We start from the raw sequence: 27,491 nt of genomic DNA on the forward strand, positions 1-27,491 counted from the left end.
ATATAGAAATATCTATTGTAAAGTTTTTGCATTGAACTCAACTGCTGCTCTCTTAAAGTTTAGCTAAAAGGTCGAAGACTGTATGTTCTTTATTAAATGTGGTTAAAACTGAATTTAGAGGATTTTTTTAAAAGATTTATTTATTTATTTATTTGAAAGTAAATCACAGAGAGAGAGAGAGGGGTCTTCCGTCCACTGGTTCACTCCCCAAACAGCCACAATGGCCGAAGCCAGAAGCCAGGGGCTTCCTCCGGGTCTCCCACGTGGGTGCAGGGGCAAGGACTTGGGCCATCTTCCACTGCCTTCCCAGGCCATAGCAGAGAGCTGGATCAGAAGTGGAGCAGCCAGGACTTGAACCAGTGCCCATATGGGATGCCAGCACTGCAGGGAGCGGCTTTACCTGCTACACCACAGCTCTGGCCCCTAAAGGATTTTTAATAGCATTTCAGAATCCATGTTTGAGTCTGAACTACAAAAATGATTTTTAGCCTTAGTCCTACCTAGACCTCCACCCTTAAAAACTAATAGACTTTATCATTTAAGTCCAAGTACATAACATGTAAATATATACACATTTTTATATATACACATTTTTATATACAACATATATTGCAGTTTTATAAGTATACTTTATTTTTCTCAAACAGATAAACAATCAGATCCTGTATGGAAGAAGTCACCAAAATGCCTCTGCCATTATTAAGACTGCCCCATCAAAGGTCAAGCTGGTTTTTATCAGGTAAGATAAGGCTGGTTTTCTAAAATCTAAGAATTCTTCTGGAAGTTATGATTGGTGCAAGATTATTTGGTTTTGTTTTTTGTCTAACAAAATCACCATATATTCTAATAATACATTCATCCATGTGTAACTGTCACTTTAAGTATAGATTGTTTTCATTGTGAGATTTCCTTGCCATTTGCTTTTTATGGTTCACATGACAGAATTGGTAGTGAGGCTACTATTTATATCACAGTTATAAAAAGTTCTTCCCTTTAGGCAGGTATTTGGTGCCATCACTAAGACAGCAACTGGGGGGCTGGCCTTGTGGTATAATAGGTTAAGCCTCCCATTATGGGCACTGGTTCAAAATCCTGCTGCTTGCCTTCTGATCCTGTTCCCTGCTAATGCACCTGGAAAACAGCAGAAGATGGCCAAAGTGTTTGGGTACCTGCACCCATGTGGGAGACCAGGAGGAAGCTCCAGGTTCCTGGCTTGGGTCTGGCCCAGCCCCTGCCATTGTGGCCATTTAGGAAGTGAACCAATGGATGGGCGATTTCTCTCTCTCCCTCTGCCTTTCTCTGCCTTTCAAATAAATAAAAAAATGTTTAAAAAGAAAATACCAATTGAGATGCCTACATCTTATATCAGAGTGCCTGGATTTGAGTCCTGACTCTGCTCCTGATTACAGCTTCCTGTTAATGTGCAGCATAGGAGTTAGTAGATGATGGTTCAAATACTTGGGTCCCAGCCACATGGGAGACCCAGATGGCATTCCAGCTCCTGGCTTTGGCCTGGACTGGTCGCAGCTGTTGCTGGGTATTTGGGGAATGGATCAGTGGATGGGAGAGCTGGCTCTCACTCTTGCACTCTCTCTCTCTCTCTCTCCCTCCTTTTCCTCCTTTCCCTCTCCTCTCTCCTCTCTCCCTCTCTTTCCTGCTCCCTCCCTTCGTGTGTGTGTGTGTGCCTTTCAAATGACTAAAATAATAAGTAAAACTTTTAAGATCTCTTCCCTTACTGCATCTGGTTACCCTGTATATAAATATATCCTCTAACTTCTCCTGTCTCCTTTGTTTGGTGTATTCGCTGGCTCCTCAAAAAATACACAGAGAAAAAGAATCCAGGAAACTTTGAGTGGATTCACATTTAGGGTACAGGGGGATCTCTGCTCCTTGTCCTGAGGTAGACAGTACAGGAGAGGTGAATTGGGCCCATCCCTGGGCAGCTTTTCCCTAGAGGCTGAAATGACACCTCAGGTAATCCCTGCTTAAAACTCAGGGTGCTGTGGAGTAGCAGGTAGAGCCACCCCCTGCAGTGCCAGCATCCTGTGTGGGTACCTGTTCAAGTCCCAGCTGCTCCACTTCCAATCCAGCTCTCTGCTATGGCCTGGAAGGCAGTGGAAGATGGCACAAGTGCTTCAGCCCCTGTACCCACGTGGGAGACATGAAAGAAACTCCTGGCTCCTGGCTTCAGATCGGCACAGCTCTGGCTATTGAAGCCATTTCTCTGTCTCTCTTTCTGCCTCTCTCTCTCTCTGTAACTCTGCCTTTCAAATAAATAGATAAATCTTTAAAAAGAAAAAAAAAATTCAGGGTGAGGGCAGAGTGCTCACAACTTATGCTGTCACATAAGTGCTGTCACAACTTATGCTGCTCAAAGTCAGGTCATTGTGCTTCATTTAACGTGAGAAAAAGGAGAGCATAAAACCTTGAAGTAAAGAATAAAAAATCAGTGTAACAAGCAGATACATAATCAGAAAGCTCTTTAGAATTATACAAAAATCACCAGGACTAGTAACACATGTAATAGATGGATGATTAAAACATAAATGGGGAGCAGGGGGAGCTAGCACTGTGGCATAGCAGGTTGGGCTGCTGCCTGCAAAGCCAGCATTCCACATGGGCACTAGTTGAGCCCTGGCTGCTCCACTTCTGATCCAGCTCCCTGCTAATGTGCCTGGGAAAGCAGCAGAAGATGGGCCAAGTGATTGGACCCCTGTACCCCCATGGGAGACTCAGAAGAAGCTCCTGGCCCCTGGCTTTGGCCTGGCCCAACCTTGGCTGATACAGCCATTTGAGAAGTGAACCAGCAGATGGGAGATCTCTCTCTCTCTCTCTGCATCTCCTCTCTATAATTCTGGCTTTCAAATAAATAAATAAATCTTTTTTTTTAAAAAAGGTGTATAAATAGAAATAGTTTTCCTATATAGAATCAGAATGGATTCTGAAGCCTACTTATAAAATATTTCATACTAAATTAATTATAATAAATGTAGGCACCTATTTTTAACTGCCTATTCAATTAGTAGTGTAACAGGATTTGTATATAGAGACAAGACACCAAGGCATTTTAACAAGTAGTCTTTTATTATTTTTGCCAGTATAAGGCCCAGGTGGAATTTCTACACAAAAACCTGAGCCCCAAACAAAGAGGGGTATTTCATTATATATGGTTTTAGCCTGTTTTTCTCCCATATATGGTAACATGCATACAATTAATTGGATATTCTAATGTTACATGGCAGCCACAGGATTGATGCAATACTGTGCATGGGAATGTAGTTAACTGAAGATATGTTTTTTACACACATACTGAGCCATTAGCTATCGGGCAAGGGTTAACACCACTGCTCTATACTAACAAGCAGAACCTGAATGGGTGCATGTAACCAGATAGGGTCTGCAGTTGGAGCATCCATAGGCAAGCAGATAACAACCGCATTTCATTCCCAGGACAAATTCTTCCTTTTTCTGCTTCTGACCTTGGGAAGGCCTCTACCACAACGTTAATCATGTCAGTTAGAAACAAGTCTAATTAAAAGATAAAGGCCTCTACGACAGTAGATCTCAATTTTTAAAAACACATGTACTGGGGCTAGCACTGTGGCATAGCAGGTAAAGCCGCCTCCTACAGCGCTGGCATCCCATACGGGCAGCAGTGTGAGTCCCGGCTACTCCACTTCTGATCCAGCTCTCTTCTGTGGCCTGGAAAAGCAGCTGAGGATGCCACATGTTGGAGACCTGGATAAAGCTCCTGGCTCCTGGCTTTTGCTTTTCCCAGCCGCAGCTTTTACAGCCATCTAGGGAGTGAACCAGCAGATGGAAGAACTCTTCCTCTCTCTCTCTCTCTCTCTCTCTAACTCTGCTTTTCAAATAAATAAATCTTTTAAAAAGACACCAATATAGACAATGATTTAAAATAAAAATAATTTTAAAAGTTAAAAAAGCATGTATTATAAATATTGTGATAAGACAATGAGGGAAAATTGAAAATTAGATGTTTGGGGCCAGTGCCGTGGTTCAATAGGCTAATCCTCTGCCTGCGGCGCCAGCACCCCAGGTTCTAGTCCCGGTCGGGGCGCCAGATTCTGTCCCGGTTGCTCCTCTTCCAGGCCAGCTCTCTGCTGTGGCCAGGGAGTGCAGTGGAGGATGGCCCAAGTGCTTGGGTACTGCACCCGCATGGGAGACCAGGAGAAGCACCTGGCTCCTGGCTTCAAATCAGCGCAGTGCGCCGGCCACAGCACACCGGCCACGGCGACCATTGTGGGGTGAACCAACAGCAAAGGAAGACCTTTCTCTCTGTCTCTCTCTCTCACTGTCCACTCTGCCTGTGGAAAAAAAAAAAGAAAGAAAGAAAGAAAATTAGATGTTTGGTAGAGTAAAGGAATTATTTCTACTATTATTTAGAAGTGGTTCTGGTATTGCTTTTCTGAAGTGTGCTTACCTTTAGAGATAGAGAGGAAAATATGGAAGGTAAGCTGTGTCGTGAAGCCTAGGATGCTTTCAAATGGAATGGTGGATGGGGCTGGCGTTGTGGTGCTTAAGTTAAGCTGGTGCCTACAACTCTGGCATTCCATATAGGCACCAGTTTAAGTTCTGACTCCACTTCTGATCCAGCTCCCTGAAAATGCACCTGGGAAAGCAGCAGAAAATGTTCCGAGTGCTTGGGGTCTCTGCCACCCACAAAGGAGACTTGGATGGAACTCCCTGGCTATTACAGCCATCTGGGGCATGAACCAGCAGATGGAAGATCAATCTCTTAATGTCTCTCCCTCTCTCTCTCTCTCTCTGTAAGTCTTCCTTTCAAGTAAATAGATAAATCTTTTTAAAAAATAAAGAAATGTAACAGAGTAGCTGGTAGGGAGAGGTGGGTAGTACTGGAAAGGAAAGCAGTCTGCCAGAAGTTAGTAACTGTTGCTTTTGTATGATGGGCTCCTAGAGTCATTATACTTTGTCTTCCCTTTTACATATGCTCAAGTTTTTCATCATGAAAAATTTTAAATTGTAAAGGAGTGCTGGAGAGAAATCAGAGTGGAAGTGTCAACTGTGCTGTCCTAAAATAGTGTTGTTTGGGGTTCCACATTGACCCATCCGTCACCTACCGGCTGACCGAGCACTCATGGCATCAGTGAATCAGCATGGGGAATCCCTACTGTTTATAGCTTCCATTGCCACATCAGCAGTGGAATAAAGGTGTTTGAGTCTCTATTATTTGACTGAAATGACAGGTGCCTCTGCATTGTTTGTAGGTGATATAACTCTCCGTTTATGCTAATCTGCTCTGTTTCTTTTCCCTCTGGGTCTCAGTTATCATCTTTAAACTGGAGATGATAAAGCACCTCCCTCATTCATTGTGGTATTTCAGAAATTTAAAGAGCTTGGCACCCAATCTAGCGTAGAATAAGGGCTGAAAAAATGTTAGCTGCCATTTCATGATGGTGAGAGTTGTTATTATTCTGCCTTTTCTCATTAATCACTACCAGTAAACCCATCTATTCCTATGGACCATTAAGATTAGGCAGAAGTTTTATTTCCAGATCTGGGCACTGTGTGATTGAAATACATCTCAGCCTCACGTCGTGCTGCTAACTTGCTCATGAAGAAATTCTACATTGATGGCCTTTTCTTGCACCAAGGGCACTTTCTGGCTTTCCATGTTTTCACTCTTTTTTACTAAGGGGAAAACCCTCATTATGTGTCCTTGTGTGGTGTGACACCCTTAGATTCGCTTATCTAGGCATCTTCTATTAGGTGCCAGTCCGCTGTTTTTGATTTCCTTGTTCTTTTATTGTCAGGGCTTACAAAATTACAGTTAGATGTGAAAACACAACCAGGCTTGAACAAAGTGAGCCACTCAAGAGGTTAAGATGTTGTCTGTTGGGAGAATCCGAGCAGGTGATGTGTTTAAGTTTGAGTGTTCATATGAAGTTGTGTGAGGATTGTATGAGATGTAGACAGCACTTGACAGTGTCTGTCCTGGTGGTGGCTGCTGTGAGTGCCATTACTAACCTCACTAGATCCTCCTCCGCATTGGTGCAGCCTTTCCTACCTACGCTGGGCCACCCTGTTTTAAAAAGAGCAAAAAGAAAAGTGAATTTTGCCCAAAGGAAATCCTTTCATGCAGCGCAGCCATTGCAAAATGGAGCCCTTCCCTTCAATAAAGGGCAATTCCGTGATTTGGAATTATTTAGCAGACAGAAGAGAAAACTGAGGAGAATCCTAATAATTGCAGTGAAGCCCCATCGAGTTAGTGTCTGGTTCTAATGTTGCTTGTTCAGAACAGAGCAGAGAAGGCTAGCGCTGTGGCTTAGCAGGTAAAGCTACTGCCTGCAGTGCCTGCATCCCATATGTGTGCCAATTCCAGTCGTGGCTGCTCCATTTCCAATCCAGCTCCCTGCCATGGCCTGGGAAAGCAGTAGAAGATTGCCCAAGGCTTTGGGCCCCTGGACCACGTGGGAGACCCAGAAGAAGCTTTTGGCTTTTTGACTTCAGATAGGCTCAGCTCCGACCATTGTAGCCATCTGGTGAGTGAACCAGCGAATGGAAGACCACCCCCCACCAACCTCTGCCTCTCGGTAGCTCTGCCAAATCTTTAAAAAACAAAACAAAAACAAAATAGAGCAGAATCAAGGAGAGAATTTGTTCAGTAAATCTTACTGTGTGTGTGACACTGAAGATGCTGCAGGGTTCTTATTTACTGGAAGTGACTAAATCAACTTGGAAGGTTCAGTGTACATTTTTAAAGTATGTAAACAAATTAGGGGCTGTCTTCATCCATTCGGTCTGCTGTAACAAAATGCCACAAACTAGATGGCTTATAAACTTCAGTGGTTCATTTCTCATGGTTCTGGAGGCGGAGAAATCCTAGATGAAGGTGCTGGCAGATTTGGTGTCTGGTGAGGGCCCATTTCCTGTTCCATAAAAGGTGTCTTCTTATTGGGTCTTCACATGGTAGAAGGAATTCCCTTGGGTCTGCTCTATGAGAGCACTAATTCCATTCATGAAGGCCCCACCTCATGATCTAATCACCTCCCAAAATGTGCTGCCTACTAGTAACTTCACAATAGGTGATTAGCTTTCAACATGTGAATTTTGGACAAGCACACTCAAACCATAGCATGAACCTTTCTTTCATGGTCGTAAAATTATAATGTCAGAAAGGTTTATTGAATAAATTTCTTTTCAGTTCCTACTAAGCAGTTCAAATTATTTCTTCTCCATCAGACAGGCATTTGGCACAACAGTTAAGACATCTCGGGACACCCACATCCCATATCAGAGTGCCTGGTTCAAGTCCTGGCCCCTCACTTAGGATCCAGATTCCTACTAATGCATACCTTGGGAGACAACAGATGATGACTCCAGTACTTGCACATGGGAGGTCCAGATGAAGTTCTGGCCTCTTGATTTTGGCCTGGCCCAGCCCTGACTATTGCGGGGCATTTTGGGGGGTGGACCAGGAGGTGGAAAATCTCTCTCTGAGTCTGTCTCTTTAGTTGTCTATCCACCCTTCACATAAAAATGAAAATTAATCAAATTTTTAAAAGGGCTGAAAAATCACACTTTAGATTGTTTATTCTCCAAAGGCAGAAGTCACAGTAGATTAGCTGCAGTTACTATTTTTATTTTAAAATGCATATATATATATATATGTATTTACAAAGATGTGTATGTATGTGTATAAATTATATATTGCGAAATTTCTTGTAGCTTGGTTCTTCTTCCCACTACTTTCCCAAATTAGCTGAATTCAGAAGAGTTCCCTGTCTTTATAGCAGAAAGAGGATGTAGGAGGGATTCTGAGCAATCTACTGACATCCTCTTTGAGACTGTGAAGGAAAAGGCGCTTCACTTGAATGGAGAGCAGTGTATACGCTGCTGACAGTCTTCCTCTTGCTTGATTGAATAAATATGTATCTAGTAATTTCTGTGGCAACATTTATTAACTAATTAATGCTGCAGTTGCCACAAGGGAAGGAACTATTCATCTGACAAAGAACTCTTCCCTTATGGAGGTGAATTTTTTTCTAAAGCCTGGCTGAACTCTAAGGCTTAGTGACTAAAAGAAGAAACCCTGGATTCACTCTTCCTGGGCTTGAAACCCAGCCCTAGCAAGCCGCAGCTGTCAGGGCTCTGTCAGGTCCTGGTCTGTAGCATGGGTGTGGTATAGCCATTTCCCATTAGACAATTGCCTGACAGTGTGGGCTCAACAGTGTTTGCTGCTAAAGTGTTGATTATGGTGATGGCAGAGAAAGGTGGAACAGGAGGAGAAAGAAAACAGAAGAAAAGCAAAGATGTCAGGAGGGGCACATGTTTAGTTGGGACATCCCATATCAGAGTACCTGGGTTGCACCCCATTTCCCTTTCTACTCCAGCTTCCTGTTGATGTGCACCCTGGAAAGATAGCAGATGAGTGCAGTACACTAAAATTGTAATGGGTCAGACATTGTAACATAGCCAGTAAAGCCCCTGCCTGCCATGCCAGCATTGCATATGGGTGCCTATATGTCCTGGCTTCTCTGCTTCTGATCCAGCTGCCTGCTGGTGACCTGGGAAAAGCAGTGGATGATGGTCCAAGTGTTTGGGACCCTGCCATAACCAACGGGAGACCCAAGTGAAGCTCCCAGCTTCAACAGGGCTCAGCCCTGGCTGTTGCAGCCATCTGGGGAGCAAACCATCAGATGAAAGATCCTCTCTCTCTCTCTCCCAGTCCCCCACCCTCTGTCTGTCTGTCTGTCTCTGTGTGTGTGTGTGTATCTCCCTCTCTGAGGCTCTGACTTTCAAGTAAATAAGTAAATTTTTTTTAAAAAAGGAATATGAGATAGACACAATAGGAATATGAGATAGACACAATATGACAAAAACAGCAGTTGCCTGTAAGCTGGTGCTGCTGCCACTGCTGATTTCTTTCAGAATGATCTGATATATATATATATATATATGTGTGTGTGTGTGTGTGTGTATTTATGATGTGTGTATATATATGTGTGTGTGTGTGTGTGTATTTGACAGGCAGAGTTAGAGAGAGAGAGAGAAAGGTCTTCCTTCCGTTGGTTCACCCCCCAAATGGCCGCTATGGCTGGAGTGCTGCGCACTGCGCCGCCGATCCGAAGCCAGGAACCAGGTGCTTCTTCCTGGTCTCCCATGTGGGTGCAGGGACCTAAGCACTTGGGCCATCCTCCACTGCCTTCCTGGGCCACAGCAGAGAGTTGGACTGGAAGAGGAGCAACTGGGACAGAATCCAGTGCCCCAGCCAGGACTAGAACCCAGGGTGCCGGCGCCACAGGCAGAGGATTAGGCAAATGAGCCACAGCGCTGGCCAGAATGATCTGATATTTTAATAAGAAAAGTTTAATGAAGGAATATAAGGAAAATAGAATTAACATGAATTAATCTCCATGTCAACAAAGCAGAATAGATTTCATCGAAGTAAGTAGTATCACACAGTGTCAGAATTTGAGGCAATTTGGGCAAGCAGAAAAGAAGATATTTTCTTGTGCATCAGATCTGTACATGAGCAGTGGAGGTAAAACAGAAGATTTGCATCTGTGTGTACTTGGCACCGTTGCATGTTAGGGGCCGTCTGCTGCTTCACCCTGAACTGTTTGGGCTGCTGTCTAATTCATCCCTCAGGTCAGCTTTCAGCCTCTTATACATAGCACCACTTTCCAGCCGTAGTTATAAGAACTCCAATGTGGCAACTGCAAAATGATTTGTTTTCAAATTTGGGATGTTAACATTTGTAGCATCTCAGCAACACAGAGATGATTATTCCTTTCTTTAAGCTCTATATAAACTCTGTTTATAGGGGCTGGTGCCGTGGCTCACTTGGTTAATCTTCCGCCTGCAGCACCAGCATCCCATATGGGCACTGGGTTCTAGTCCTGGTTGCTCCTCTTCCAGTCCAGCTCTCTGCTGTGGCCCGGGAGGACAGTGGAGGATGGCCCAAGTGTTTGGGCTCCTGCACCCACATGGGAGATCAGGAAGAAGCACCTGGCTCCTGGCTTTGGATCAGTGCAGTGCCAGCCGTAGCAGCCTTTTGGGGGGTGAACCAGGGGAAGGAAGACCTTTCTCTCTCTTTCTCACTGTCTATATCTCTACCTGTCAAAAAAAAAAAAAAAAAAAAAAAAACTCTGTGTATAAAGTTACTTTGGAAACTAGTTTTTTATCAATTATTTTTTTTTTTTTTTGGGGACAGGCAGAGTGGACAGTAGAGGGAGACAGAGAGAAAGGTCTTCCTTTTGCCGTTGGTTCACCCTCCAATGGCCGCCGCGGTAGGCGCGCTGCAGCCGGCGCACCGCGCTGATCCGATGGCAGGAGCCAGGTGCTTCTCCTGGTCTCCCATGGGGTGCAGGACCCAACCACTTGGGCCATCCTCCACTGCACTCCCGGGCCACAGCAGAGAGCTGGCCTGGAAGAGGGGCAACCGGGACAGGATCGGTGCCCCGACCAGGACTAGAACCCGGTGTGCCGGCGCCGCAAGGCGGAGGATTAGCCTACTGAGCCGCGGCGCCGGCTCTCAATTATATTTCTTTATAGTTAGTACTTCTATTTGTGGGGGGAGGAATCTTCCTTAATTGGGATTATTAATTCTCTGTGCAATTCTGTCATGCAGAAATTTTTGGATTTTTTATGTTGGTAACTCTTTTTCAAGGTTATTGACACTTGAGTTAAAAATGGAAACTAGCCACAGGTTTTGGAGTTAGATTAGCAGTAATCACTGAACTCTTTTAAAATATGCTGCAGGCAATATTTAAATTAACTAAGCCTTTAGTCCATAGTAGTATACATTTGTGTGATCATGTCCCTATCATATTCTGTTAACATATGTATTTATTCATATACTAGCTGTTTTATAATTCACAAGGGGGTCTCTGGGTCATTAATACAAATTAGCAAGTCACTGCTACACATAACCTGCCTTACATGATCATTCTTTCCCTTTTTCTGTTCCCATCACTAGATTTTTAGACAGTGCTGTAAATTGCAGCCTAAATATATAGATTTTGATATACTAAATTGTTGAACTCTTGGTCATCGAGATGTTTACTACAGTCTGGGCCTTTACACGATTAATTTCCAAGGGTTTTCCGATCCTGCATTATCCCTTCCCCAGGAGCACAGGAGCTGAAGTACAGGAGGAGGGCTGTATTAACACCATGAAGAATGAATTGCTGTATTTGGCAGTGCAGGGATCCAAGGAGATTAATGATCTTGCCTGCAGCTCTGTTGTACCTCCCCCCACTATTGAAAATTAAATGTCATGTATAACAACTCACTCTCCATTACTTAATTACATGTGGAAAATGTGTACTGTGTAAAAACTCCTGGGGCTAAAGGAGGCCAGATGAAATTGAAACCTTTATAAAGATTTAGTGCTAGCTGCTGTCAAGCCCCACTGGGTTCACATGGACTCACCATGGGATCTACCTTACTGTATCGATTGAACATATGTCTTGTTTTTGTAATTAAAAATATAGTGTGACCTGTGATCCTCCGGCCACATCCCTGAAAGATGATGCTGACTTGAAATTAGTATGTGTGTCAGAGTCATCCCTAAGAGATGTGCATCTGAAGAAGCAGTTTGAATGCCTGTTTTGAAAATCGTTTTCATACCCTTGCTTCTCGTTAGATAAACTTTTAATAAATAGGAGGGAAAAAATGATTGTAGACAGTCGCATGAACATTCCTTTCATTCAGAAGCATCATCTGCCTGTTCAGCAGGTGCTCACTGAGTGCCTGCTTGTGCTGATGCTGTGCAGACAGTGATGCCAAGAACATAAGCTCCCCTAAAGGAGAAGGCAGAGAATAAAGAGCAGTCTAGTATCTTGTCCGTGGCTGTAAGTAACACGATGCCGTAGGGATAGCCTATGAGAGAGTATTACAGAGAAATACCTAGCCTTTGGGGCCTTTGGGGCCTTTGGGTAGGCATTACAGAAAAAGATATTTATACTAAAGGCTAGAGGATAAGTAAGCCCACCCATGGTATGTATAGAAACTGAAAGGTTCTAGAATTGAACAATCCACCAAATATACCTGAGCTTTTTTTTTTTTTTTAAGATTTATTACTTATTTGAATTGAAAGAGTTACAGAGAGGGAGAGGTCTTCCATCCTTTGGTTCACTCCCCAGATGGCCACAACAGGAGCTTCATTTGGGTCTCTCACGTGGAGCTGCTGCTTCTATATGGGTACAGAGGCCCAAAGACTTGGGCCACCTTCCACTGCCTTCCCAGGCCATAGCAGAGAGATGGATCAGAATTGGAGCAGCGGGACTTGAACCAGTGCCCATATGGAATGCCGGCGCTGCAGGTGGCAGCTTTATCCCCGTGCCACAGCGCCAGCCCCTGTACCCAAGCATTCTGGAGGAGAAGCAGTCTTTCAAGAACTACACTGAACAATACAGCTGTGCATGTCAGTTGTTTTCAATGCTGTAAAGAAACAGCATCCTGACTGTCCTGGATCGTAGAAGAACATAGTGCCCTCTTTTGGGTACATAATAAAATATCACCCATGATATTCCAGAGGTCTTCTAAAAGTTCATGCAAAATGCGTATTATAGAAAACTATGGATGGATTTCAAAACAATTTTTCCACCAAAGTAAACTTTTAATTCAGTTTTTTTCCATGAACTTTTTGAATTTCCCCAGTATATGACAAGAAGTTGTTAGCAATATACTCTGTATTGGGCACTGCAAGGAGGAAGGATGTAGCAAGACTGGCAATTTTGTAGTTCTGTTTAGCTGGGCTGTGGGGTGGACGCCTGGAATCTCTCCCAGTGTCTGCAATGCGAACTCTTGCTTCCCATTCTGGTTTCTATTAATTTTTATACCATAATTTGTATTATTTAGTAATTTGATTTTGTAAGTAGAATTTAAAAGCACTTTGATTGAAGAACAAGGCAGAGTTGAGTGTTTTTGTTTTTATCTTTTGTCAAAGATACTGCAATTCATACATTCAAACGAGAAACACTGGTCCCTTTGACATGCTCTGATAACCTGCAGAAGTTGTGCATTTAATCCAGTTGAGTCCATTTGATCTTTCTGGAGTCCACTTGGCAGCTTATGACATATTATTCTTAGTATCTATGGCAACTGTAAATTTTTCTTTGTGAGAATTCTTTTTTTGTAAACTTAAAAATCACAGATGACCAAAACCAAAGTATTATATCATTCTTAACCATTGGTTTGACAAAGATATAAAACAAAAATTGACAAAACTATATTTGGAGCAGTACAGATACAAAGGCAGAGTGACAAAGCAAGAGAGAGTGACAGAGTACTCTTCCATTCTCTGGTTCACTCTCCAAATTGTTGCAACAGTCAGGTCTGAGCCAAGCCAAAGCCAAGAGCCCAGAACCCAATCCTGGTTTCTCACATGGGCGTCAGGGGCCCAAGTACTTCCCAGGCACATTAGCAGGAAGCTGGATCAGAAACAGAGTAAGTGGGATTTGAACTGGCATTCCAGTATGCAATACCTGTATCACAAGTGGCAGCTTAACCTGATGCACCACAATGCTAGCCCCAGGAGAGTGACTCTAGTCCAATTGGACAGACCAAATATTTTAAAGGACTGTTCATGAATTGGGTGAATTGAGTGAATCAATTATAGTGTTGCTACCAAACATGCTCATCCTCTTTTTTATTTTTTTATTTTTATTTTTATAGGCAGAGTGGACAGTGAGAGAGAGAGACAGAGAGAAAGGTCTTCCTTTTGCCGTTGGTTCACCCCACAATGGCCGCTGAGGCCGGCACACCATGCTGATCCGAAGCCAGGAGCCAGGTGCTTCTCCTGGTCTCCCATGCGGGTGCAGGGCCCAAGCACTTGGGCCATCCTTCACTGCACTCCTGGGCCACAGCAGAGAGCTGGACTGGAAGAGGAGCAACCAGGATAGAATCCGGTGCCCCGACCGGGACTAGAATCCAGGGTGCCAGCACTGCAGGCCGAGGATTAGCCTATTGAGCTACGGTGCCGGCCGTTCATCCTCTTTTAACAACTAGAAAAATTTCTTTCAAAACCAGTTTATCTCATGCACGGAATTGGCAATTTTTTCTACTCCCATTCCTTAACATAGAACCAGCATTTATTAGCTAACTTATTTATTAGTAGAAATTAGGACTTGGTTTGTTTTGCCTCTTTTGGCACTAAGAACCCCTCATTGGGGTGGCCAGTGGGAATGCTGTAGTCAATACTTGTATGAGCAGTCTTCAGAAAGTTCATGGGGAAATGAGTGCTTTGAAGCAAAAAAATTGAAAATGCATTTCAATTTTTTTTTTTTTTTTTTTGCATCCTGGTAAACTTATCTTTTAGTACTGTTTTTCCATGAACCTTTTGAAATGTCCTTTACTCTGTTCTGTAGAATACCTATTTCCTTTAGGAACCTCTGCAGCCCACAAACACAATGGTAGAACTATAAAATCCATAAAACCAGATCCCTGTGTAGCCTCTGTGGAAGTTGAAGGTGTGGCCAGTGGGTGGTCATGGGACCCAAGCTCGGGCAGTATGATGGCCTTGTAAGTGGAAGCCCATACTGTGAGTGATTTTTGTGTGCGTCGTGTGTGTATTCCCTGGAAGCCACAGTCCCCTCATCAGACTCTCCTTCTGTGGTGCCATGCTGCTTACTGCTTCCTTGTCCTCTGGCAGTTTCTTGTTTCCTAACTGTTTCAAACCTGGTGCTTTGGCCTGTCAGTTTTGTGAGATCCCACTATCCTTTCAGTAAATTTTCTTTTGCTTAAGTTGGCCTGAATTTATTTCTATTGCTTGTTGCCAAAGAATCCTAAAGAATGGGAAGGGTAATAAAAGTAGAGCCATCTGAACACATCATGAGCAACCAGAGAGAGACATTTGTTCCCTCTATGCATTTTCTTGCCACATGTAGGCTTTTAAGCCTCGATTTTGAGGAGCTTGTACTCTTCAAACATCTTTAACAAAGGCAAAAACCACTAGCAACTCTCCACTCAGGATCTCCTGTGTGGTTCATTGCCATCGCCAAGCCATTCACGGCTCTTGAAATGAGATTACCATGATTATTGCAGAAGAATGGCTCAGGATCTGTAATGGGTTTATCCCTGCTAGGAAGAGTCCTCTTTCCTACCACAGGCCCCCTGGTAAAAGCTGGGACATCTGAATAGCATTTGGGCCTCGCCAGCCAGGATTAAGAGGGGAGTGGCTGAGAGTACTACACTACCTTTTAGAAAGAGTCTCTATGGGAAACTTATTAGGGTAGTCATCCATCCATCCAGTCCTAAGCTCCCTGCATCAACCCTCCCACCAACTTGTGCTGCCAGGTATTTTATGAGCCACCTTTTCTGCACAACTGGCAATAATTATTTAGAACTTGCCTGGGGCCACCTTTGTAAAATGCAAGTCTGGATGCCGAGCTATTCCCAGCAGCACTCATTAGTGATTGACATTGTTTGGACTGCCAAGTAAATAGAATTCAAAATCCCATTGTCATTGGACTTTTATTTCAAATTCAGCATTTCAGTTCCATGTTTTGGTGGTTTCTTCCAATTCTGAATGGAAATATTCAGTCTGTTCATACAATTAAGGATATTTCCTGGAACCTTTTTAGAAAGAAATTTTGTCTCATTGAGATATAATGATTTACTCTGTTTTGCACATTGCTTTTGGTTCATTTACATAGAACTTCCCTGGCTGAAGGTTAATTCCATGTCATGTTACCATGAGTACAACAGGTATAAGATTTATTTTTCTTCTGTCCTCCAGTGTCTCACATCACTAAATTTAATATAATCAGAAAATAATATTTGGACCTCCTTTAGTTATATGCACATGTTCCTCGTTTATTCAGTATTTATGTGTGTGTGTGTATGCACCTAAACGATGTGCTGGGTGATTATCTTAGAAAAGATTGCAAAAACATAAAATCAACCCACTCAGCAGCTCAGACTGAAGTTGGGCATGTAACTTCTGCTTTTGATATAATGCTCTTTTCTTGCCATAAAATAAGATCCCACGAGTTTGGCAAAAGTAAATTTCCAAGAGGTGGGACCAGAACACTCGTGAAGACCGTGATGAATTTTAACCTATATTCTAAATCATTCAAACATACTTCTGTCACACTACTTTGCTTTTCTTGCTCAGTTAATTTTTTTTAATTGTGATAAAACAAAAATAACATAATATTTACCATCTTTACCATTTTGAGGCACCATTCAGCAGTATTACACATAGCCCCATTGTTCTGTAACCACCATCACCATCCATCTCCAGAACATTTTCATCTTCCCAAACTGAAACCCTCTATCCATGAAAAATTAACTCTGGTCCTCCCTTTCTCCAGACCCTGCCATTACAGTTTGAACCTGATTTGTCTCCCCTACTCATGCAGATGTTTAATCTGAAAGTCATAAGGTGATGGTGCCGAGAGGGTGAAAACGAAGTCCAATTTTGGTGTCCGACAGGTGGACCTGGTAGGAGGTCCTTAAGTACTGGAAGTGTGAAATCAGAAGGAAGTGCTCACAGCAGGGTTGATAACAAAAACTGAGTCAAGCCTAGTTGCTGTCTCTGCTTCCTGGCTCACCAGTGATTATTACTCATTATATGTTCTGTTGTTGTCCTCCTGCAACCTCACCAGACAGCAGATTCAAAGGCACCTGCCCAGTTTTGGACTATGAACCTCTACAACAGCAAGCCAAAAAATAAACCTCTTTCCTTCATAAGTTGCCTGTGTTAGATATTTAGTTATAGTGGTGAAAAGCTGACTATTACACTGGGCAGCCACTATTCTGTATGCCTCCTAATTTGACTATGCTAGGTTTCCCATATAAGTGTAATCATGCAGTTTTTGTCCTTTTCTCACTGGCTTATTTCACTAAGCATGTATTTTACTATGTTTTTTTTTTTAACTTTTATTTAATGAATATAAATTTCCAGTGTACAGCTTATGGATTACAATGGCTTCCCCCCCCCCCCCAATAACTTCCCTCCCACCCGCAACCCTCCCCCCTCCCGCTCCCTCTCCCCTTCCATTTGCATCAAGATTCATTTTCAATTCTCTTTATATACAGAAGATCAATTTAGTATAAAGATTTCAACAGTTTGCACCCACATAGAAACACAAAGTGAAACATACTGTTTGAGTACTAGTTATAGCATTCAATCACAATGTACAGCACATTAAGGACAGAGATCCCACATGAGGAGCAAGTGCACAGTGGCTCCTGTTGTTGACCCAACAAATTGACACTCTAGTTTATGGCGCCAGTAACCATCCTAGGCTGTCGTCATGAGTTGCCAAGGCTATGGAAGCCTTCCAAGTTTGCCGACTCTGATCATATTTAGACAAGGTCATAAAAGACAGAGTGAGGATAGTAACCAATGATCCTAAGAGTGGCATTTACCAGGTTTGAACAATTATACAGCATTAAGTGGGGAAGAGGACCATCAGTACACACATGTTGGGAGTAGAGCCATTGGTGGTAGAGTAGAGGTTATGATTACAAAGGAATGAGGCCCAAGTGCACTAGACAGGGCCTAGAACAAAGGACAGAGTCATTATTAGAGGAGCTAAGAAAGGTGCTGTCTAAGCTACAATTAAGTTTTCTGATTGAGAGGCAAATAGAACCTGATAGAAGGGGCTTGATAATAATCTGGTGGGCTTTAGGCCTTGTAAATTCAGAGGCCCAGACCTATCTATCTCTTCACATGGGGTATATCCTAAGGGAGGTGTGAACCTCCTAGGGGAAGGCACTCTGTTGACTTTCATTACTTGGCTGGCCTGGGAGGAGAGCTGGCCAGGTAAAGGCAGGTGGCATCTCTAACAAGAAATTTACAGTTCTGCCTGCAATGTTGCTGACCCTACTTGACCATCCCCTCAGCTGCAGTGGTCACTTTGGAAGTTGGGCTGAGTGAAGGGCTTTTCAGCTTAGAGCCGTATTTTACTATGTTTTAGCATATATCGGAATGTCCCTCCTTTCTAAGGCTAAATAATATTCCATTTGTGTGTGTGTGTGTGTGTATGCATGCCGCAGTCTTTTTATCTGTTTGTCCATCAGTGGATACTTGAGTTGCTACGTCCTTTTGGTATTGTGACTACTGACATTGTAAACATGGGTAGACAAATATCCTTTGACACCCTGTTTTCAATTATTTTGGATATATACTCACAAGTGGAATTGCTGAGTCATGTGGTTTTTTCTTTTTTTTTTTTTTTAATTTTCTAAGGAACCACCATACTATTTTTCATAGTGGCTATACTATTTTACAGTTTCACCAAATGTACAAATGTTCCAGCTTCTTCACAACCTTGTCAACATTTCTTTCTTTTTTTTTTTTATGGTAGCTATCTTAATGAGAGGTGGTATCTCATTGTCATTTAGCATTTCCTTGATGATTAGTGACTTGAGCATCTTTTTATGTGCTTACTAGTTTTATATCTTTTTTGGAGAAATATCAGGTTGTTCATTTTTGCTGCTACTGAGTTGTGGAAGTCTTTTGGGTATTAGCCTCTTATCAGATATAAATTCTAGATGTCAACCTCTTATCAGATATATAATTTTCAAATGTTTTCTCCCATATTGTACCTTGCCTTTTCACTCTGTTGACTGCATTCTTTAAGGAATGAAAGTTAGTTTTCATGTAGTCTCCTTTTTCTATTTTTGCGTTTGTTGCCCATGCTTTTTGTGTTGTTTCCAGGAAATCATTACTAAATCCCGTGTCATAAAAACCTGTGTCCCCTATGTTTTTCTAAGAGTTTTATAGTTTTACCTCTTATATTTAGATCTTTGATCCATTTATACTTACATGTGGTATAAAGAAAGGATCCAGCTTCATTCTTTCCCCTGTGAATATCCAGTTTACCCAACACTATTTGTTGATAAGCTCATGTTTTCCACCACTGAATGATTTTGGCATTCTCATTGAAAATCATTTAACCACATATACAAGGGTTTATTTCTGGGCTCTCTGTCCCATTCCATCGTTAGTAAGTACATCTGTCTTTATGCCAACACCATATTGTTTTGATTACTGCAGCTTCGTAGTAAGTTTTGAATTTAGAAAGGATGGAGCCTCCAACTTTGTTCTTTTTCAATACTGTTTTTGCTATTTGAGGTCTCTTGAGATCCCTGATGACGTTCTAGGATGGCACAAACACCTGCTTTTGGGAGAGGTGGAAATGCTCTTGATTTTCTCAGACCTTGATAAAGAATACTTAATAAAGTGTTCTATGGACATAAACACACACCACCTGTTACATTTGATCTCATCTTTTTCCTCATTCAGAAGTAGTTGTCATGGTTCATTATGTTTCCCAGAAGCATGCATTGCCCTCATAGCCCACTAATTTATCTTTTGACCACAATGTGTAGTGTTCTTTGAGAGTTTATGTTGGAGAAAGTATGCCATATTTATCCTATGGAATTAATCAAGGGCTGTTGGTTAATGTTTCAAATAACATGTTAATGAAACACCTTATTACAATTTGAATTATGGTTACATCTATGATGGATAAAGAGTAAATGTAGGCTCCTGTCAATAAATCTTGGCACATGACATGTATGTGCTTCCCAAAATGCAGTGAAGTATTGTTAAAAAAAAAAAAAAAAAAAAAAAAACAGAATGATGTTGCTGAAACAAGCCAGACAGGGCAGACTTACACAGGGAAAAAACTGTATCTGAACTTCATGAACACATGAAATTCGAGTATTTATTAAGAACCTAAATTCAAGTGTTGAGTACTATATAAGGTCATACAGTTAAGTGAGAAGTTCTCCAGTAACTTTTAACACAGGCGCGCAACTAACTATTCATCAGGTAAAACAGGCATCAACAGAGGGAACTCTTTGATGTTGGATTATTCAGTTTATGTTTTCAGGTTTGGTTAGGAGTGGTGTTTTTCACAGTTGAGAGGGGAGTAATTGGAAATGATTCAGAGACAGGGAAAGCACAACCAGGAAAGTAGCAGGGACACTGTTGGCCACGTCCAGGCTACGTAGAGCATATGAGTTGAGATAGCAACCATGGGACTAGGGAAAAGGACAAGAAAGAATAAAACCTTTACAATGAAATTATTAGAAGTGATGACTTTTTAAATTTTCTTGATTTATGGCCAAATGAATTAACAGTAACTGAGGACTTAGCACCTGAAAAGTTAAGCACCTGAGACTCAACATCATAAAACCATAAAACATTGAATATTAATCACTAGTGTGCTTTTGTGCTTTGACATTTATACTTTCTCAAAAAATAAAGTTATTTTCCCAATTCTATAGGCTAAAGAGCCAAGATTTCTAAACATTCTTTTGTCTTTCTTACATCTTACCAGTAGAAGAATCTGCACCTTTGCCTAGGCTTGTCTGTCCATTTGCCTAAATTTTTTCCAAGATAGCATAGTTGTCTTACACTACATATACACATGGAGTTCTTTGTTTGTTTAATTGGGTTACATTTTATACTCAACCCAATAGATTTTTAAGTGTTCAGTTCACTGCATTTTTTTTTTCTAAATTTTATTTATTTAGTTGTGAGGCAGAGTTACAGACAGAGAGAAGGAGCAACAGAGAGAAAGATCTTCCATCTGCTGGTTCACTCCCCAAATGGCCATGTTGGCCAGAGCTGAGCCAATCTGAAGCCAGGAGCCAGGAGCTTCTTCCTGGTCTCCCACATGGGTGCAAGGGCCCAAGAACCTGAGCCATCTTCTTTTCCTTTCTTTCTTTCTTTCTTTTTTTTTTTTAAGGTTTATTTATTTATTTCAAAGAGAATTACATGGAGAGAGAAGGAGAGGCAGAGTGAGAGAGGTCTTCATTCGCTGGTTCACTCCTCAATTGGCCACAACAGCTGGAGCTGCGCCGATCTGAAGCCAGGAGCCAGGAGTTTTCTCTGGGTCTCCCACGTGGGTGCAGGGGCCCAAAGACTTGGGCCATGTTCTACTGCTTTCCCAGGCCATAGCAGAGAGCTAGATTGGAAGTGGAGCAGCCGTGATACAAACCTTTGCCCATATGGGATGCTGGCACTGCAGGCAGAGGCTTTACCCACTATGCCATAGCACTGGCCCCTTTTGCTTTCTGAGGCCATCAGCAGAAAGCTGGTTTGGAAGAGGAGCATCTGGGACATGAGCCAGCACCCATATGGGATGCAAGTTCCACAGTCACAGGCTTAGCCTACTACCCTACAACGCCAGCCCAAGGTCACTGAGTTTTGATAATTACATGTGCCACCAAAAGCAGAAATGTAAAATACTCATTCACCCTAGAATGGTGCCCTTTTCCAGTCCCTCCTTCCATCAGAACCAACCACTTCCTATTTTCAGGCACCATAGATTACTTTTGGACTATTCTTGAACTTACTATAAATAAAATCAAGCAGTTTTATGTCTGGTTTCTTTGATTCAACATAATGTTTCTGAGATTCACCCAATATTGTATATATGAAAAGTTTGTTTCTTTAATTACTTAGTAATACTTCATTCTATGAATGCACAAAATGGTGTTGGCCCCATTCTCCTGTAGAAAGACAGTTGGCTTGTTCCCAGTTTGGGGCTATTATGTATAAGGTGGAAGTATGGCTTTTAAAAAGAATCAAAGGGCCGGCGCCATGGCACACTAGGTTGATCCTGCACCTGTGGCGCCGGCATCCCATATAGACACCGGTTCTAGTCCCGGCTGCTCCTCTTCCAATCCAGCTCTCTGCTGTGGCCTGGGAAAGCAAGAGAAAATGGCCCAAGTCTTTGGGCCCCTGCACCCACGTGGGAGACCGGAAGAAGCTCCTGGCTCCTGGCTCCTGGCTCCTGGCTCCTGGCTCCAGATCAGCTCAGCTCTGGCCATTGCGGCTATTTAGGAAGTGAACCAACGGAAGGAAGACCTTTCTCTCTCTCTTCCTGTCACTGTCTGTAACTCTGCCTCTCAAATAAATAAATAAAAATCTTTTTAAACATGATTTAAAAAAACTATATAAAATAAACTGAGGTAGAGCATTTTGACTCTGGACAGAATAGGCTCAGTTATGCTTCCATAACATACAGCCCCAAACTTGTAACAGTTTGTTTCTTTCTCATGTTACATACCCATGAAGACTCAGCAGGGGGACCTCACTGTACAGGTACAGTGATTCAGGTACCCAGGCCACAGAGATGCCATCTCAGCATGTGTTCCTATAACCAGCAATGCAGGAAATGAAAATGTAGGTAATCAAGTACTGGCTAAAGTTTAAAGGGCAAGAAAAGCACAATTCATTCAGGGTATTTAGGAATAGCCCTAGCACCTGTCACAGAATAGTAGTGTGTGAACTATATAACACTATATTGTCCATCATTCTACCTGAATTGTCACACAGAGTGAATGTTTTAAAGCATTTTGTAGTCTATATATCTATATATGGGATAAGAAATATATTTAATGACACCCAGAACTTAAATATGAAATGTGGAGAGATTACAACTGATAGATGAGCAAACTTAAAACCTTGCATGTGTCCTTACATTTAAGGAAGTTTTTCAGATCATTTTAAGAGTAAATTGTGGGGGCAGTGTTGTGGCATAGAGGGTTAAAGCCCTGGCCTGAAGCTCTGGCATCTCATATGGGCACCGGTTCGAGTCCTGGCTGCTCCTCTTCCAAAATCCAGCTCTCTGCTATGGCCTGGAATAGCAGTAGAAGATGGCTCAAGTCCTTGGGCTCCTGCACCTGTGTGGGAGAGATCCGAAAGAAACTCCTGGCTCCTGGCTTCAGATCAGCACTGCTCCGGCCATTGCGGCCATCTGGAGAGTGAACCAGCAGATGGAAGACCTCACTCTCTGTCTCTACCTCTCTCTGTAGCTCCGTCTTTCAAATAAATAATAAAATAAATCTTAAAAAAAAAAAAAGAGTAAAGTGTGACTTAGTGGAACTCTTCCACTAAGTTGGTCTCAGCATATTAACTTGAAGAAGACATTTTTGGTTCTAGCATGGGCTCTAACTTGGGGAACACTATAGGACAGCAGTTAAATCAGTAGATTTTGAAGCCAGAAATAGCTCTGCTATTTATTAACTTGACTTGATAGGTTACTTAGTATCTGTAAAATAAAGATAAAATGAAGAAAATAGCTAAATGTCCACCAGTTGTTTTGAAGGGTAAATGAGTTGATGTATGAAAAGCACTTCGAATGGTGGCACAGACATGGTAAACACTCAAAGGTTATGTTTCCATTGACCATGCTTTCCAGAATACTTTTCTGTCTTGGTTTTCTCTTGTTATGTGACAAATTACCACACATTTAATGGCTTAGAGCAACGTCCATTTATCAGCTCATGGTAGGTCAGAAGTCTAGCATAGTGTGGTTTGGGTCTCTCTCAGGGTATAAGGCTGAAAGCAATGTGCTGGCCTGTTTGAGTTCTTGTCTGGAGTCCTTAGGGAAAAATCCACCTGCAAGCTTGTTCCGTAGAAGTCTCTGTTTTCTTCTTGGTTCTCAGATGGGGGCTTCTTCCAGCTTCTAGCAACAGCTCCATTTGTCCTCAAGCCAGAAATGGTGCTTCTAATCTCAGGCTTAGTCTGCTCATTCCACAAAGCATCTACATTAGTTTAGAATTCATATGAGTCAACCTACTAATTTAAGATGTCAGAACACTGAGATTCTAAGATGTGAAATCTTCAGATTTAAAGGGCTTGTGTGACCAGGGATTAGGTCAGACTAAGGTCAACTTAAAATCTTGTATCTTTTATTTGTGTAAACTTCCATTATCTTAAAGTCAGCTCTGGCTTATAATATAGCCTAATCATGAAAGTGAATTCATCCTGTTCAGTCTGTAAATTAGAAAGGGAAATCTTGGGAGTCTTCTTAACATTCTAATATAAGTTGCGTGATTTTTATCAATGTGAGTGTATTATAACAAAACAGAATTGAAATCAGGATCCAAAAGGTACACTTGCTATAAATATAAATATATTCTACAAACAAGTAACTGAATTAGAGGTGTTCTTAAAATCCTTGGGGGGGGGGGGGATGACAGCCCCTGGACAGTAATTCCACACTTGGAGTTGTCTGTTTACTTAGCTGTATTCCTCACTAATTGCTAATATCATCAGAGAAAAGACTCATGTTATATTCATTTTTGTATCATAGAAATTTTTCAAGGCCGGCGCCGTGGCTCAACAGGCTAATCCTCCGCCTAGCGGTGCCGGCACACCAGGTTCTAGTCCCGGTCGGGGCGCCAGATTCTGTCCCGGTTGCCCCTCTTCCAGGCCAGCTCTCTGCTGTGGCCCGGGAGTGCAGTGGAGGAGGCCCAAGTCCTTGGGCCCTGCACCCCATGGGAGACCAGGAGAAGCACCTGGCTCCTGGCTTCGGATCAGCGCGGTGCGCCGGCCGCGGCGGCCATTGGAGGGTGAACCAACTACAAAAGGAAGACCTTTCTCTCTGTCTCTCTCACTGTCCACTCTGCCTGTCAAAAAAAAATTTTTTTTTTCAACCAAGTAAAGTGAATTTGAGTCACCTTAGATTAAAATAAGAATGTAGGGGTGGGTGTTTGATGCAGTGGTTAAGCTGCTGCTGGGGACGCCCACATCCTGTATCAGAGTGCCTGGGTTCAAGTCCTGACTCCACTCCCGATTCCTGCTAATGTGCAGCCTGGGAGGCAGCAGGTGATAACTTACGTAGTTGGATCTCACTGAATTGAGTTCCTCATTCATGGCTTTGGCCTGGATGCTGCAGGCATTTGGGGAGTAAACCAGTAGGAGGTGGAAGATCTTTCTTCGTCTCTTCGCCTTTGAGGTAAATAAGTAAACATACATAAAAGAAGAAGAAGAAAAAGAATGTATTGTCAGAATTCAGGGATGAATGTCTTGTGGATCCTTAAAAAAGAAAAAGACCTGGGGCCGGCGCTGTGGCACAGTGGGTTAAAGCCCTGGCCTGAAGCACCGGTATCCCATATGGGCGCCAATTCTAGTCCTGGCTGCTCCACTTCCAATCCAGCTCTCTGCTATGGCCTGGGAAGGCAGTAGAAGATGGCCCGAGTCCTTGGGCCCCTGCACCCACGTGGAAGACCAGAAAGAAGCTCCTGGCTGCTGGCTTTGGATCGGCGCAGCTCTGGATGTTGCGGCCATCTGGGGAGTGAATCAGAGGATGGAGGACCTCTCTCTCTGTCTCTACCTCTCTCTGGAACTCTGTCTTTCAAATAAATAAAAATAAATCTTAAAAAAAAAAAAAGAAAAGAAAAAGACCCATGAGCCAGGGTGACCCTGGAGATGTCCGCAGAAGGGTGTTCTGACCCCTGGTTAGTCCCAAGCATTTCCATTGCTGGTGTCTTGGCACTGCACTCTGCTTTCTTCATCAATTTTGCATTCCTGAGAAAGAATGTGATTGACCCCAACTGAGACAGATGGCAGAGCTGCTCCTGTTACCTAGTATAGATCCCATGGCCACCAGGGAATCACTGAGAACTGGGAAGATACCCCAAAAATGTCCCTTCCACGTGGTGACTACTGATAGCTGCTGACTTTCAGGCTGCACATTGTCCTTAACTCACGGGAGTAGCTCGGACAGCACAGAGCAGAGCTGTGATAGTTCTTTCTTTTTCCTGTCAACCAAATCACTTTCATTCACCAGAAATCTACAGGATGCCCACGCTCTCTGCAGATATCCCACTACAAGATGAGGATGTAAAGCAATAAGCTGTCACCTTGTGCTTGGAGAAGAACAGCACAAGAAATTTTCAGAGTGTGGCAGCTCCAGTGCTAAGGACTTCCACACACTGGCACTCAGCAGCTCTTAAACATAATTAGAAAAACATGAGCAAACAGTTACAATTTCTGAGTATGTCTTGTATATATCATAGGAGCTTGAGAAACTTAGGTTAATTATATGGAAAGGAAAGATTTTTTTTGTAAAGCACATAGATTTCATTCCTTATGAATGGACATCAGGGGTCAAAGGTTCCCAGGCCAAAATCATTTAGGCTAACTGGTATGTAGTATATATGCTCACTCTCTCTTTAGGTTTTTCTCTTTCTACTTCCTTTTTCTTTAAAATTGCTACTGTGGAAGCAGATATTTGTCCTAGCAGTTGAGACACCTGCTTTCCACATTGGAGTACCTGGGTTTGGTGCCCAGCCCTGGATCCTGGATCCAGCTTTCTGCCAACGCAGACCCTGGAAGGCAGTAGTAATGGATCAAGTCTATGGGTTCCTGCCACAGCACCGGGGAGACCTGAACTGAGTTCCCTGCTCCCAACTTCTGCCAGGTCCTGGCCCAGCCCCCACCATTGCCACAGCCAATGCAAGCATTTGGGAAATGAACTATCAGAATTTTTAAAAATAAAAAGGAATAAAACTATGTCAGCTTTCCACTGGCTTGATGCTGAGGTATATGGATAGTCACTATTAAATGGATTATAAAGGATTATGAACTGTAACTTCTTATAGTAGTTTTTTCTATCGTGAGTAACTATATTTCCTATTATGTGAGATTTTAAAAACTTAATAGAAGCCATTAAGCTCATACTAATTTGGGGAAAATCATTAAATTGTGAAGGGATAACTTAGCTGATTCGTGCTAACCAGGTCCAGTTAATCATGATTTCTCAGTAAAATTTATGTGCAGCCATATTTTTTAATGCTGGTAACCTTTGAAAGAGATATGAAAAGCCATCTACTTAATTACTGCCAGATTGCCTCTACCCTGTGAGTTCCAAATCTGGAGCAGACATATCCCGTTGGCTTTCAGCTCTAAGCTGAACTGAGATCTATTGTGTTATTTAATGGGAAAAATTGAATGGGAAAGGGAATTACCACTGGGAAAATGTCATTACTTATACAGGGGTAACTGATTAGTTTTTCTGTTTGTGAGCAGACTGCTGAGGAATGGCTCATATTCCCTGAAAAACAATAGTCTGCACTTAACACAATGGTGCAAGGTCAAGGCATCAGTAATGCTGTCAGAAAAAGTACATGTGTTCTTCATGCTGCATATTACTTTATTTTTTAAATTTTTTTTTCATTTGAAGGGCAGAGACAGGGAGGGAGGGAGGATATTCTGTCTGCTGGTTTATTCCCCAAATTCCCACAATAGCCAGGCCCAAAGTAGGAGCCTGGAACTCAATTTAGGTCTCCCACATGGGTAGTGGAGACCCAAGTACTTAAATCATCATCTTAAATACCTAAGTCTCTCTTCATGAGTATCAGGAAGTTGGATTGGAAGTGGAGGGGCCCAGATACAAACTAGATACTCCAACATAGGATGTAAGGCATCCCAAGCAGCAACTTAACCACTGTGCCACATGCCCACTTCTCTGTGTCACTTTATAGTTTTAGTTTTTCTCCCATTTGCATTGGTCTGGTTCATGTACTAGGTATTCCAAGAATGCTCTTTTTAGAGGAGAACAAGAAATAGTACCTAGGGGTGGGCATTGTGTCACAGTAGATTGAGCCACCACTTAGGATTCCCATCCCCTGTGTGAGTGCTGGTTCAAGTACCTCCTACTCCATGCTTCTGATCCAGTTCCCTGCTGATGTGTACCTGTGAGGCAGCAGTTGATACTCAGGTTGTTCAGTTCTGGCTACCCATGTTG

At 42.6% G+C, this 27,491-nt stretch overlaps 1 protein-coding gene across 9 annotated transcripts in view; it reads left to right on the plus strand.

Annotated features, from left to right (window-relative positions):
* PATJ (PATJ crumbs cell polarity complex component) overlaps positions 1-27,491 on the plus strand; it is a 445,385-nt gene that overhangs the window by 296,403 nt on the left and 121,491 nt on the right. For all 9 annotated transcript variants that reach the window (XM_062191443.1, XM_062191441.1, XM_062191445.1 and 6 more), the window contains one exon: positions 648-739. In XM_062191443.1, coding sequence (XP_062047427.1) covers positions 648-739 — 92 coding nt within the window. The remainder of the gene's footprint in view (positions 1-647; positions 740-27,491) is intronic.

Source organism: Lepus europaeus, chromosome 5 (assembly GCF_033115175.1).
Source record: "Lepus europaeus isolate LE1 chromosome 5, mLepTim1.pri, whole genome shotgun sequence".
In the NCBI taxonomy this organism is placed as follows: domain Eukaryota; kingdom Metazoa; phylum Chordata; class Mammalia; order Lagomorpha; family Leporidae; genus Lepus; species Lepus europaeus.